Genomic DNA, 16,099 nt, shown 5'->3' with positions numbered 1-16,099 from the left:
GCTAATTATTTAGCTCGTTTATTTATTTTTCAACCTGATTACATAATTATTTGGAGGTTTGTTTCGATCGAATCTCTTTCAAATTATCAATGAAATGTACTTTTAATTTGGCAAAAAAAGATAACTTGACAACTTGGGAAATTATAAGAAAATGTTATTTTTAAAGTTTTTTCTTTGTTTTTCAAAGTAAAGAAAGAGTTAAAATACAAAACTGCCCTTGCATTCCCAATAAACAACCCTTAAAAGATTAAATTAAGGGTAATTCGATAATTTCACCCATTTTTGATCGAAAACAAAAAATTGTTTTGAAAAAAATATTTTTCTAATATATTGTGTCCATCGGCTAATAAAACATGATATTCATTCATTTTGAGTACCAATTTGATAATTTTAGTATTTTCCGAATTTTAAGTTTTAAAACCTTTTCCGAATTTTAACTTTCAAAAATTAAAAAAGTTGCGAAGCAACATTGATCAATCCACAGTTATCCCCAACTTTTAGAAAACAGGGGGATCTAGGATCTTAGACAGCAGCTGTTTCAGCATTATAAATTACAGCGACAGCCAATGCCTATATACGCGTAAAACAATTACATAATCACACATTCTTGTCGGTGGTCTGAAAAATAAACTGTATATATATAGTATGTATATATTCTTTCCTCTCCCTACCCAAAATTAAGAAACAAATCTTGACCCCATTTTTCTTCCCCTCAAATCTAGATCACTCCTCAAATCTCTCTAAGGTAAACATCTATTTCTGCCTTACATTTCTTTTTATTAGTATATATTTAGCTAATGAATATTTATTTATAATATGTGGTTTTGTATTTATAATTCAAGAATCTGTGTTTTCTGTTTCTGGGTTTTGTGCAGAATCAAATCTTGAATACCACCCACATTTGCTAAGGTAAAATCTTGAAACCCCAGATTGAAATCAATGGATTTTACTCATGTTAATTTATTTAAAAATTTGTGCTTTATTTATATGTAAGTCAAGAATGTGTGTTTTATGTTCCTGGGTTTTGTGCAAAATCAAATCTTGGGCACTACCCACATTATTAATTGTGAAATCTTGAAACCCCAGATTGAAATCAATGGATTTTGGTGATGTTAGTTTAGGTAAAAATTTGTGCTTTATGTACATGTAAGTCAAGAATTTGTGATTTATGTTTCTGGGTTTTGTGCAGAATCAGATTTTGGACACTACCCACATTTTAAAGGTGAAATCTTGAAAGCCCAAATTGAGATCAATGGCTGATAGTAATGGTAATGGTAGTGATGCAAAGGCATTCAAGATCTTTGTGGGTTATGATCCCCGTGAAGATCTTGCTTATCAAGTTTGTCGTTTTTCGGTCATGAAGAGATCTTCAATTCCTGTTGAAGTTATACCTATTAAGCAATCTGAATTGAGAGAGAAGGGTTTGTATTCTCGCGAAAGAGGGAATCTTGAGAGTACTGAATTCTCTTTTACGAGATTTTTAACACCTTGTTTGGCTGGTTATGAAGGTTGGGCTGTTTTTGTCGATTGTGATTTCTTGTATTTAGGTGATGTTAAGGAGTTACATGATTTGATTGATGATAAGTATGCTGTAATGTGTGTTCAACATGATTATACACCTAAAGAAACTACTAAGATGGATGGGGCTGTACAAACTGTTTATCCGAGAAAGAATTGGTCTTCGATGGTTTTGTATAATTGCGGGCATCCTAAGAATAAGGTTTTGACTCCTGAGATTGTGAATAAGGAGTCGGGTGCGTTTTTGCATAGGTTTCAGTGGCTTGAGGATCATGAGATTGGATCGGTTCCGTTTGTTTGGAATTTTCTTGTGGGGCATAATAAGGTAATCGAGAATGATAAGAGTACGTTTCCTAAGGCTATACATTATACGCTTGGAGGGCCTTGGTTTGAGGCTTGGAAGGACTGTGAATTCGGGGATTTGTGGTTGAAGGAGGCAGAGGAGTATAAGAAGGCGACGGAGAAGAATGAAGCATAAGCATTGGCAAAGGAGTATAAGAAAGGTGACAGAGAAGAATGTAGCACAAGCATTGTGTGAGTCTAGTTGAATTTTTTTTACCCTCATTTGGTTTACCGGTAGGTTCACATATAACCTCAGATCTGTCTAATTGTTGGATACTTGTTGGCTTTACCAGTTATACAGTTGTTAAGGATGCATATGATTTGTAATTCTTACAATATTTGATTAAGATATGTCTATATCGATTTGTAATATCATTTATATTTGGATATATTTCCAATCTTTGATTAACATTTAAGAAAATATACTGTGCTTCCTACGATTTCTTTGTAGCAGATACAGTCTTGATGTGTATGATGTTTTGCTCTATTTTGGTTGAAATCAATTTGTGAAGGCTTTTCCAAAATTGTATAAATGGATCAATTAGTATTGCTTCTAGTGTACTTTATGTTGTACAATATACACACATTTGCTACTCCCTAGTCCATATTGTATCCATCTACAGTTTCAGGCGGTCTAACGACTCGAAATTTATTACCTGACTGGTTAGGGTCTTAGGGATGTTGAAATGATTCCCAGTCATCATCTCCTTCTTTAGCTGTCCTGTTTGTTGATCAACTTCGATACAATGTGTCCCTTTGCTTAGCTGTCCTGTCAGATGGTTAATTTAGCCATGATTTGTGTCTCTTTGCTTAGCTGACCTGTTAGATGATCAACTTAGATACGATTTGTGCATGAATGCTCCCTGTTGCCTGCTTGACATCAAATTTTGCAAACTCTGTTAGTAAATTAGCTCCGTCACAGGAGAAGACGAGGGACTTCACAATCATGTTTTATTTTATTACATGGCAAAAGATAAGGATAAGAACAACTTGAGTATGTTCAGTGGCATGGCTGCTTGACATCAACATTTGTGATTTTTTCTTAAAAAAATCAGCTCCATCACTCAGTGACAGGAGAAGACGAGGAAGTTGACAAAACATATGTTTGATATCCATAAATGCCGAACATGTAGCTTAGCCTTAGACTAGAAGCATAGTGATCAATATAATGGTTTTCTGCTGAGAGGAGCAATTAGATGAGCTGTGCCAGGGAAAAGCTACTTGAATTCTGTAGCTGAGTTGTTTGGTCATTAGCTTTTCTCTTGCATTTGTATGTTACTTGGATGTAGTGGGCAGTTTGCTTTTCGAAATAAACTAAAACTGATCTCTTGCCACAATTTTGTTTCATTAAGTTTGTGCATATAGATTAGAACTAACTTTACTTGTTCTACTCTAGACAACTAACTTTAATTGTTTTACTGTTGACAACAAGAGAACGTGTACCAAATTCACGAGTTGTGTACTAAAATCGACTCTTGTTATCTTGCGATTTTTGATTTCCATATTGCTGACTTCAGACATCCCATACTCTATGTGAGGTGATTTATTACATGGTTGAGGAAATGGGGAATTCAGTGGTTGATGTACTTGTTGCAACGCTGATGTGAACATACCAAATCATGTGAGGTGATTAATGACAAATTGAGGAAACAGAGAAAGCTAATTGTTAGATGTACTTGTCGCCAACTGCCTCACTTATGGCTACATAGATCAACACAAGCTTCTTGGGCCTCATTCATTACCTGTGGAGGCTTTAAAACGTCAAAGCATACTTCTTTCCTTTCGGCTACTTCTACCTGTAGCTCCAAAGTGAAGATGATAGTAGAGAAAGCTCCGGTGAAACAAAAGATGGAGTATCATGTCCAGAAACCTCAACATCCAGAGCAAAAAAGTGTTGGCCTCTATGCTAGGTATGTGTGTACATGAATCTCATCTTTTCCGTGGTCTTAATTTATTTACTTCTTTTCTGAACTGTTTATGTGTGCAGTTAATGCCTACCTCATCAATTTGTTTCTTTGTTCATTTCTTATGCAGCCTTATTTCTTGTGATTTTGAATTAAGTAATTGACTTAACTTTCACCCTTCTTTCACCAATGCAGCTTGTTCACAATATGTAGTTGCTGCTGTTGTTGTCGGTGTTGCTTTAAGAAGACTTGCTGCTGCTGCTGAAGATAATTTGTTATGAACTTCTATATGCTGTTAATCGATCGTGTTGTATAATACAATAATCAATACTTGGCAAAAAAAAATTTATACTAAGCATGTACTTTTATTTGTAGTGTTGTATAATCAATATTGTACTACTAATCTCCTAAATGCATATTTGTATTGAGAGCCTAAGCTTTCAGGCTGCACAATTCATAGACAGTCTGCTATCACAATAATGCAGTGAAGGTTTCTTTTTTTAAATGAACAACTACAGGTATCGCAAAAAAAAATCCATGCCATGAAATAAGGCCGGTTTGAAAATAAGAGATGTAAAAGAGCTGATTGATCCACACACGCTAGTAAATCACTTCATAATCTACATTGCTTCTTTGTGCATTTGATGACATAATCTACATTGCTTCATTATCTTTTTAATTGCACTTCAAGAAAATTTAGATGAACTAAATTTAAAATGCGTCCAATTGATCAATTATATTTAGTTAAATACTTCTTATTCTTCTGTTAAAAAATATTTTTGTGGTGCTCATTCTAAGATGTCCCTTATATTTTTGTGAATGCAAAATATGCCCTCTTGTGCTCATTTAGTTGTGGTGAATGCCTTAATCGTCACAAGTATCACACTATGAGTAGTTCGTTATCATTACAAAATAAATAAAGTATTTACGAGAAATTTTGGTAAATTAGTCATAAAAGTTCATGAGAACGTACAATTAAAAAAAAATCCTTAATCTTGAACACGATTCTGACTCGGGTCTAAAAATTTCTTAAAACAAATTGTCAGGTATATAAGTGAAAAAAAATATTCAATTTTTTTTATCATACATAGCCCGTAGCCGCTGCGAACTGGGTAAACCTACGGGCTCACGTAATAACTTGCAAATCACGTGAACAAAGATAATTATTTTCTATTTAACCAATTGAGTGAACACTTACTTGCTGGTATTCAAATTTAACATACGTTATCGTGGATTCTACTCATGTTTGACCCAGTAATCAGTATTTCAAAAAAACTGATAGTTAGCTCGAATTAATCACAGAATTGACCATAATGTAATGGATAATATAACATAGTATTTTGCTGGTCTCTGGTTGCCCCGTTGTCGTTTTATTTTAGGTCGAAGTTTAGGTAATCCCGGGATATAGTTTATCAGGGGTCTGTGTAATCCAAAGTAGCAGAGTTCTATTGCTACTTTTTATATAATATAAGTCCTGTAATTAATAAAAAAAACATATGAGTATTAAGTATCAAACTTCAAATTGCATAAATCTTTTGCTAAGAACGAAATAATACAGGAGTAAAAAATAGTTTGAAATAAATAATTGCATGTACCATATAATTCTAGCTATCTACACTCCGGCTAAAATTCATATATATTGTACTCCCTCCGTCCCAACCAATTGGGCACGAAACTCAAGAAATATTTATAAAGTAGTGAAAAAGAGAAAAAAAAATGGGTAAAGTAGTGAGACCCATTGATTTTTAATCTATAAAAGGGAGATATTGACTAAAAGTAGTGTGAAAAGTTAGGAAAAATGAAAAAATGATGGGACCCATTAACGGTAAATTTTGAAATGTAAAGAATTTGATGGTACATCTAAAAAGGAAAGTGCAAGGAAATGGTTGAGACAGGGGAGTATTTATTTAAGACTTTATATATAATGTATTTTTCTCTTATAAAAAATTATATTTATTCAAGTGTCTTAGATATTATATTCTACCATTTCCATATAGTTCACTTATTTAATTTTCTTTTGTCAATCGATTTATAAATATATATGCACATGGTTTTCGACGAGGCACCAGAGATCCCTGCAAGAAGTAAACAAGTTACAAAAAAGTAAACATAATAGCTGAAATTGCCGTGTCAGCTGATAATTTTCAAGAGTAGCATGCATGATTTATTAGTCATTTTCGTGCAAGATCATAAAAACTTCACACATCTATAACTATGTTGACTTGTGAATTTTTATCGCATAACAATAAACTCTGGCATGCATGTGAAGCTAGGATCGTTAAAGCTCACTATTTTTAGCCTATGCGTATGCCTTGGGCTAATCTTTAATAGTAATTAATTATTTTTTTGACTAATTATAATTAATATTACATTCATAATATACACTGAAATAAACACATCTCGCTATTTTTAGTAGTTTTCTTAGCAAATTTCTACAACCTAGCCTAATTTTATTATTTATAATAAATAAATAATTGTTTATGATATTTAAAGTGATTATTATAAATAGTTAGGCATCATATGCTTTTGACATAGAAATATACCTTGCTTTGCTTTGGTCACACGAAACGACTCAGCACAACAGACAAACCCCACAAGAGAAACAAGTAGCAGGGGTAATTTAATATATAGGTCGCTTTATTAAAATTGACGGCTTTTTCAAAATTGCTTATAAACCGATTAAAAATATTTGACCAAATTAATAATTATTTATGAATTATTGATAAATTGTTAGGGGGGTGTCATGTATTTCTTGATTTTTCTTTTAGAATTTATAAATTGCTTTCAAGAAAATTAAGTTTTATATTTAAGTTTTGAAACTCAACACACTTTATAAAATTTGTTGGGATAATTAATTGACTGTAAAAGCCACAAAAAAATAATTATCAAAACTTACTTGATCTTTATATTAAAAATTAAATTAGTTGTGCTACAAATCTGGGTTATTGAATATTTTAGAACACATCTACTTCTTGAGAGAATACAAGAAATTCTAAATCTGTTTCGTTACTTCTGACCTAAAGACCCATGACATGTTTTATAGATCTACATGCACAGTTGACATGAATTGCACTAAAATAGACTAACACATTTTCTAAAGTCTTTTTGTCTATTTCTATTTTAAGTGCAATAAATCTGCATACAATCTTCTAGGCATGTGACCCTCCTTTGTCCAGTTCATCTTGACCCTTGATCTTGCACTCTTCAAACTGCATTTGTAGACTTTCCATTTTAATGGTAAAATGATTTGTTGAGAATTTTCATAGTTGATGCATTATGTAATTTGAAGCTTTTATCAAGATCTTCAAAGTGTATAGAGATGTCTGTATCGAGATGTAAAATGGCCTGTCGATATCTTCACTTCTCTACATGTGTAAATGGCTTGTCGATATCTTCACTTCTCTACATGTATTTTGACTTGTCGAAATCTCCTATTCTCTACAGGCGTTTTGACTTGTCGATATCTCCACTTCTCTACATATATTTTTACTTGTCGATATCTCCACTTCTCTACATGTTAAACTGACTTATCGACATCTCCACTTCTCTACAGGCCAAATTGACTTCTCTACAAGTAAAATGACTTCTCTACAAGTGAGGTGACTTCTCTATAGGCCAAATTGACTTCTCGATATACTTCTTAATATAACTTCATATGTGACTTCTTAACATTTGACTTATAACATTTTTCAATCTACAACTTTGTTCTTACCAAACAGTTTATCTTCATTTTGAGACATGATCAGACTTGATCTTTTTCCAGAGATTTATTCCTATCTTGTTGGTTGTTTATTGAAAAATACTCCAGTCTAGTCTATTCAAACAATTTTATAGACTCGAGAAACATCATTACAGATTACATAAAATTACAAGTCAACTAAATTCTAGGATTGTCAATGTGACTTAGTCTAGTTATGTTAAAACATGTCTTGAACAACAATCTCCCCCAATTTGTGAGAAGATCACTTGTCACAAATTCATGCCTGATAATAAGATTAATTCCAAGTTAAACTGAAAGACAAACAAAAATATAAGGTATGATATTTTATACATATATGTTACTTAACAACTATAATGAGATTTGAGTTTACAAAATTAGCTAAAATCTTCATAACCAGGATGAGACGTAATTAAGTCCTTGAGTCTTACAAGACATTCTAGTTCTTTAAAGATCTTAGTACTTATGAGTGCTTCCACAAGCTTTAGTCATTCATTTACTGAGTAACTATCAATATATTTAACTTTGAACCTTGAGAATCTGTAAGTCTTGATATTGAGAAATATACAATCTTCAGAAACTCTGCTAAATCCTCTATCTTTCAGCTCATTTTATCTTTTCTCAAACATCTCCATCCTCTTAGCCTTTGTAATAACCCCAATTTTTGGGAAATTTTTGAAACCCTTATGAATAGTGTTTTTGCTGAATGAGAAAACTTTTCATGCCACACTATGTAGGGGTTCTGATATGGATATTCTGAGATTTTATTAGTACTTTATATGGGATATAAGTGTATGTAAAGATCGTCAGAATCCAAATCCGAACACTTTGATTTTTCCCGGAAATTCACAAGATACGGAGAGAATTGAGTATAAGGTAACAGGATAAAAAGGATTTAAATTAAAGGATTATAGGAGAGGATCATAAAAGGAATATAATATATTGAGAAAGGTTAAGGGAACCTAAGTAATAAGATCCCGGGTATGATCCCTCAAACGATAAACGAGAACGAAAGATAAGCGAACCGTAAAACAAATAAGTGATCAAGAGACAAGCTTGTACAAGAAGCCAGGGATTGTGACATCATCAAACCACAAGGTGTGGACAAGTGGGAGCATTATGACATGTGCAAGGTGACATAAGCATGACATGGGAAGGAAGGAGGTGTGGTGGCTTTGTAACCACACAAATTCAAGGGCAAGAAGGTAATTGACTAAAGCAAGCACAAAAACCAAGCAACCAAGCCAAGCAAATCATTTTTCATCAAAATCAAAAAGAAACCAAGGCATTGTTCTTCATGCTCTCGGCCAAAACAGAACCAGAACACTAAAACTGCTGTATCTCCTTCATTTCTCACTCAAATATTGTGTTCTATATCTCATTGGAAAGGTATTGAGATGGCCTACAACTCTTGTTCACAAGTCTCGTCCAAATAATCATGGTAAGACCCTCATTTTTACAGTTCTTTAAATCGGACTTTTAGAAACTTCAAAGCCTAACTTTGTGTTCTTGATTTCTTTGGAAAGATCAAGCTTGTAGGAGGCTCCCTAAGGCTTCCTAGCAACTTAACACCTCCCAAGGAAGGTATAAACTTCAAACCTTAGCCTTTACTTTATTTGTTAGTAAGTTTAATGGTTGGTGTTGTGAAATGAGAAGCATGGATTGTGATTATTAGTAGTTTGGTTTGATTTGGAAGTGTTTTGGTAATTGAAGCTTGATTATAGTTCATAGGTCTTGATTGTGGTTGTTTGAGTTGAAAAACTTGGAGATTATGGACTGATGTGGTATGGTTTAGGTGAAGTTTTGTTGTATTGATGGTTATGAGTTGGTTGGTGGTTAATTGGAGTAGTTTAAACATTGGTAATCGCGTAAACATAGCCGTCGTAACGTCCGATTTTCTTTGGACTGTTTTTGTGCATAACATTAGGATCCGAGAACCCCCTGCTAGATTATGACCACTGCCATGATTAGATAGCTCATATTACGAGCTTCGTTTTGATATGTAGTTCGTTCGATTCCGATGCACGGTTTAGGAGAAACGACCGTTTCAAGTAACGGCGTTTCGCGAACGAAACTTTTCCCCTCGCCTTACTTTGAAACATAGGTTAAAGACCAAAAAGGGTTAATTAATGTATGAAACATTTATGGTAAGTGTGTTAGGCAGTTGGTAAGACACTCGCGAAGGAATCGCTTTAAAACTCGTAAAGGTTAAATTATTAAAAATGGTGGAGCCGAGGGTACCCGAGTGGCTTAAGCGAATCAGTGAGCGCAAAACGAGCGTTAGAGTCTGAGTTGGTTAGGGTATAGATTTACAAGTGACTTTGGTTTAATTCCAACTTACTTGTTGCTTATAGGTTACCAGACTCGTCCCGAGCCATTCGTAACCCCCAGTCGCTCAGGCAAGTTTTCTACCCGTTATAACTGTTGTTGTGATGTAAATATATGTATATGCATTATCTTGTGATATTGCATGATTGTTATTAGCAAATTTTGCGATATATTGGAGCATGCTAATATGGTATATATGCATGTCTGTTTCGTAATCTGGTTATCTATCTGTTGATTTCAATGCTTATAGTTGCATAATACCTATGCTAGAAATAAGCAAGTAGTTGCGTATACCCTTAGTATAGGGGATAAAAGGTGAACATATTTCTAAACCGGGAGTCGATGTTCCCGAGTATATATATATATATATATATATATTTATATATATATATATATGGATATAGTTTTTTAAAACTATTAATCGAATAAGGTTTATTCGATAACTTTAACTTTATTTTATTATTGAATATTATTTCAAATATTATTCGAAGGCGTATGACTCCTTTACATTATTTATTGAATATTATTTGAATATTCATTTGAGGATGTATGACTCCTTTATTTTATTTAATGAATATTATTTATAATATTCATTCGAGGTATTATGACTCAGCTTATTTTATTTATTGAATATTATTTGAATATTCATTTGAGGATCTATGACTCCGATTATTTGCTGAGATATATTCTTTATTTTATTAAAGAATAAGGTGTCGATAATCAAACTTATTTTTTATTATTCAAATAAAGATATTACTTTCGTATAAGTATATCTTTGATTATTTGCTATTCATTTCAAGTATAAGTTTTAATACTTCTACTTCAATTATTTTATAAAGATTATCTTTTATGGGAATATTATTTAAATAATAATATTCAGACATTTTCTAAATATTCTGGGGACTGATTTACTTCATTAAATCAGTTTTACTCCAAACACTCTTTAAAGTGTTTTCGAGTCTTTAAAATGATTTTCAAAAGTTAGAGCGGATCCCAAAACTATTTTTATATTTAAGATCTTCCTTTTAAAAAGGGGATTTAAATACTCGCTCAAAACCTGGGGGATCCGGCTCGGTGGTGTGTTTTATATTCGCAACAAGGTTGCTGTCTTGGTAAAAGAGTTTTTGATTACTTACCCAATATTCGGGAAGTAAAATTCTTGGAACAAGTTAATCCATTAACAGGCATCGCCTGGGAAATATCAGTGAGTTTTCCTTTCCAACTAGGTACGACTTCTTGGTGGAGCCGTATCAACAAGTTTCTACTTGGGGAAAGGGGGAAACGAGCTTTACGTTTCAGAGTCATGGATTTCATCTGAACTAGGAGTGGCGTAAGTGGTCGAGTAGCGCCGGCCCAGCCTTATTATATTGGCCCAAATGGCCTGGAAGTTCCGCTAAGGCGGTCCATTCCTTAGGAGTTCAGTGTTCGGTTGACAAGTAAATCCGACAGGTTCTCCTCTACATGTAGAAAATGGTGGGGTTGTACTACTACGACTGATCATCGTAAGTGGTCTTCCTGGCGCGACAAACTCCCGTAATGAGTTCATCATCCAATTGGATATTTCTGCAACACTACCCAAAGCACTTCGATAGAAAGGCTACGGTTGGGCGATTGTTGAGTGTTGGCAGGGTCAAGTTTTCAAAATAATGTTTGCATCAAATGAAGTATCTCATAACTTCATTTTATTTTGATGATATTTTAAAGGTTGAATCTATTCAAGTATTATCTTGTAGTCTCGTCTATGTGATGAACTTTTGAAACTGATTATAACTTGAACGGTGGTAGTTCAAGTAGTATTGGGAAAGATATAAGTATATTGGGGTATTTGGTAACCTCATCTTTTAAACTTATATCTAATTAATAATTGTCTTATGTATGACAAAGATTTTCAGAAAAACGTTGAGACAAGGTTAGATATATGAGATCACCTTGCAACGATATTTTTTTTATACAGTTACACACTAGGACTTTGTGTATATTATGCATGGAAGAGGACTTCCAATATTTTGAAAAGTATATATGTATATATACTGAATATTTTGCGACTTCATCGCATTAAGTTATCAACTTGGTTCATTTCTTTTGACCAAGACTTTCATGAGTATTATGAGTAGGCTCATATATTGTAAATCATTATACATATTATTTTGGTGGGCTTGTTGCTCACCCTTGCTTTCTTCTTTCATCACACAACAACAGTTAGGAAAGATGGCCAGACTCCAGCAGACCCAGCGCAAGCGCGTGGGAAGCGTCCCGCGTCTTCCCGTTGATGTTGTAGCTGCTATAGCTGCAGAGGTAGATCTATTGTAGATCAGACCATCTACTTTTGAGAATCAATTATGTATAATTATAACTTGTGGCAGATAATGACAATTAACTGTAAATTTATCAAGTAATCATTTTGGGTTGTAATAACTTTTAAATTGTGGATTCAAAGACTTGTACTTATTTAAATTTCATCTCTGAGACTATAACGGGTTGTGGTGTGTGTTAGTGTGGGGTCACAGCATAAGGTTATTTATTATTAATTAAGTGAAGTGATATTATGGAAAGAAAGACCGTGACGACCCGGATCCCCGACCCCGGATCTGGGGGTGTTACAGAAATGGTATCAGAGCCAAGCGTTATAAACCTTAGAGATGATGGGACGTTAAGATAATAAGTTCACTAAGATAATAAGAACTCTTGCCAAGTTCATAGTCGGACTACCTAACGTAGTACTGACAGTTCAAACCCTTATGGGAACCCTTATAAATGTAGCGATAGAAGCGTAGTTCGTTATCGTATATGGTAGCGAGACTCCGAACCCTGAAGTTGAGGAACATCAACGCGATGATGTTTTATTACTAATTGGAGATCAGATTGTGGATCCAATAGAGCGTCCTAACGCAGGACCGGATGATGTTGATATTGAGGATGTAGCGGTTGAGGATGTTGTCCTAGAAGGGATAGTTGCTGAGGAGGATCCCATGGAGGATTCTGACGAGATTGGATAAAGGACCACTGATGAATTGATGACCCTGGTTGGGTCGACTACCAGAGGTAGGATTGGCCGGTCACTACCAGAGGTTCGTTCAAGTTTGTAAAGATAGTAGCCCCTTTAACGTGGCTTACTCATAAGACTGAGAAGTTCGAATAGACAGAGAAATGCGAGAACAGCTTTTAAGAACTGAAGCAAAGGTTGGTGACGGCCCCTATGTTGGCGTTGCCGGATGGAAAAAGGAGATTTTGTGATTTGTAAGTGACGCTTCACATAAGGAATTAGGGTGCTTCTTAGCACAGCAAGATAATCGCGTCTGCGTCAAGACAATTAAGGTAATATGAAATTTGATATCACCGCCCATGAGCTTAGGCTCGTGGCAATAGTTTTACCCTAAAGATTGGAGGCACTACTTGTATGGAGAGAAGTGCGAGAATTACCTAAGCCATAAGTGCTCTAGTACATTCTTACGTAGAAAGAGCTCAACATACGCCAGAGGAGGCGGTTAGAGCTAATCAAGAATTATGATTGGCAGATTCTTTATCATTCGGGGTAAGCCAATATGGTGGCTGATGCCCTTAGTAAAAAGGAGAGACTCAAGATGATAATGTCTTTTGGAGAGTTTATAAGAGATTTTGAGAAAATGGAAATAGTAGTGAAGGTAACCGGAGCCGGTACCGAAAAGCTGTTTGAGATAGCAATACAGCCCGAATTATTGGAAAAGATCATATTGTGCCAGAAAAAGTTATGAATGAAGGCAGAGAGCCAACAAATAGATAAGAGGTTAATATCGAGAAAGATGATAAGGGAATAATGAGGTATTTCTATAGAATTTGGGTTCCGAAAGTTCAAGAGCGTAAGGATGAGATCTTAGACGAAAGCTAGTTTGAGGAATAAGATTTAGAGCAAACCCTGAACGTGATAGTCAGGGAGGTCGCCATCAAGATAGAAGGAACCCATGACATAATGGAGTGGAAAATGAGGATTTTAAATTAAAAGATGACCCCAATTATGGGGAGTAGGATGAAACATTTCATACTAAGGAAATAGAAAGTCGAGTAAGGAAAGGAGACCCGAGACGGTACTCCTATACGGCAATTCATGGACCTGTCTAAAAAGAACTTAGACTATTATCCCCAACCACCACCCTGAGGAGACAGTGCGGTGGGAAATTCTTTCAGGACCTTTAAATCGCTAAGCTCTCAGAGTTCCAAGGAACAAGCTGACCCAGTCGAGGCAAGAGCCTGGCTAAAGGAAATATAGGAATCATTTGAGATTCTAAATGATTGACGAATCACAAAAGACTGTTTTTATCACTTACCCTCCTAAGAGAGAGACCACCCGCCGGTAAAAGGCCAAGGAAGGCACGGAGCAAGAGATTATAATAAACTGATTTAAGTTCAGTCAATTGTTTTCGGGAAAGTAATTCCCAAAGATAAGGAGATAGTGTAAAAGCTTTAGAGCCAGAACAAAGGCAGACGAGTATGATGAATTATGAATCTAAGTTGTAAAAGTTATCAAGATTCGTTTTGAAGACACGAATCCAGAATGACGGGATGTTTGAAATCAATGCTTATGTTGTGTTGGTTCATGAAATAACGATAAGAGAAAGGAATATAAAGGCAAGAGAGTTTGAGGAATGATAAGGGAGTTGGGTATGAGGAAACCCTAAAGACTCGTAGAAATAGAAATAGAAAAGTAGGTAATCGTCCGGATGAGAGTGATTTACCATGAGTTAAATTGATGGTTGAAGGTATAAGAGATACATATATTTTATCCCCTGTAAGTTGGGAAGATTCGAGGAAACCTTGAGATAATTCGAAGGATAAATAATGAGACGCGGATAGACTAAGGGGATAAGGAAGTAAGAAATTAGGAAAAATTGGATGAAGGAAGTGACCTTCAAGAAGGAAATGTAAGACCGGTGGCTTGATACCCAGAAAGGGAGACGCCAGGTATGAAAGATATCCCAACATTGAGGTGACTGTTGAGATAAACAACAGAAGTAAATAAGGAATTATTAAGAAGAAGTTCACATTGAACACGACCAATATCTTCCAGAACATCCTTGTTATCGTTACCAAATTAGGCAAGACAAGCGGATAACCGTTGTTATCTTTTGGAGGCCATATGGATTGACCTCAATTTGAATAAGGATGCTATTATGAAGTTAGGTATAGATTATCGAGGTGGGAATGATGAATATGATAATCTATCAAGGAAATATGACTTGATTTATTCGTGGAAGGATGCAGGTACCTTTTAAAGGTGGAATTAAGGATAGAACATTGGTAACTTAAAATGAATCCTAGGGGACTGCATAAAGGTTGGCATGTCACCCTTAATAGGGACAGTATGAGTTTTGACAGTATGATTGGGAAAGGGTTAAGGTAACAACAACCTTTAAGAATCAGTGGAGAAATTTTTCAGAAGTATATAGACAATGGTTCTAGTAATAGTAAATGGTATTTTAATATGCCCTGTATCTAGGGAATACAGGAGGAACGATTGAAGGATAACCTTAGAGGTTTTACAAGGAGAAAGGTAATATTCAAAATTTTCAAGAATAGAAATGTTGATAAAGGAAATATGACGTAATTATAATGTTGCCAAGTGGGGCACGTGTTAAACCACGAGAAAGTATGGATCGAACCAGTAATGGTCGAAATTATTCAGGGCAATTAGGACTTAAGATAAAAGATGTTCTAATTATGATTGAGAGTCAGTCATGACAGTGATTAACCTCTAAAGACTGAGGCAATAACTTATGGAAAAATGGTGATTTTTTTTTTACTCATCAGATTTTAAGGAAAGCATTTTCACATAAGCTGTGATCGGAAATAAGGTAGAAAATTTATTTGGAGGTGGTTAAAATGACATTGACTGTAAGGAAATTTTACTATCAGGAAAGGCCAAAGAGGTGGCCGACACTTTAAGGGTAAGAGGATAATTATAGGCGCGTGTGCCAAAAGAATACAGTGATGATGGTTAAAAATGTGAAGGTTGAATTATGGTTTGGAAGATTGACATTCCTTCTGATGACTGTGCAATACCCAACCGTAATAGTAGTTGGTAAAGGTTTAATTCATGTAATCGCCATGAACGGGCTATCTATCTTAGAAGGTCCTATCTTGAAATAAGCCAGGACCATGTTTCAAAAAGGACTAGATGAACCCTTGAGTTAATTCTTCTATTTAGGGCGTATGATTAAGAATAGTATTAACCTGCTATCGTTGCTTTGATTGAAACTCTTCTGCACTTTTATCTGCTTCACGTCATGAATGTACGTCAGGATCAGGAGTGTTCTTC

At 34.8% G+C, this 16,099-nt stretch overlaps 1 protein-coding gene across 1 annotated transcript; it reads left to right on the top strand.

The window, feature by feature from the left end:
* The first annotated feature begins 562 nt into the window (after positions 1 to 562).
* Positions 563 to 4,227, top strand: LOC141723829 (protein CDI-like). The gene is made up of 4 exons (XM_074525744.1): positions 563 to 745; positions 876 to 909; positions 1,190 to 3,770; positions 3,960 to 4,227. The coding sequence occupies exon 3, from the start codon at positions 1,253 to 1,255 to the stop codon at positions 1,994 to 1,996; it is 744 nt and encodes a 247-aa protein (XP_074381845.1). The 5' UTR covers positions 563 to 745; positions 876 to 909; positions 1,190 to 1,252; the 3' UTR covers positions 1,997 to 3,770; positions 3,960 to 4,227.
* The last annotated feature ends 11,872 nt before the right edge of the window (positions 4,228 to 16,099 follow it).

Source organism: Apium graveolens, chromosome 5, assembly GCF_009905375.1.
Source record: "Apium graveolens cultivar Ventura chromosome 5, ASM990537v1, whole genome shotgun sequence".
NCBI lineage: Eukaryota > Viridiplantae > Streptophyta > Magnoliopsida > Apiales > Apiaceae > Apium > Apium graveolens.
Note: the sequence above shows the minus strand (reverse complement) of the source record. Positions and strands in the feature narration are given on the sequence as shown.

Bases quoted from the DNA above. Each gene is read 5' to 3' on its own strand.
- LOC141723829 (XM_074525744.1), top strand. From the start codon at position 1,253: ATGGCTGATAGTAATGGTAATGGTAGTGATGCAAAGGCATTCAAGATC.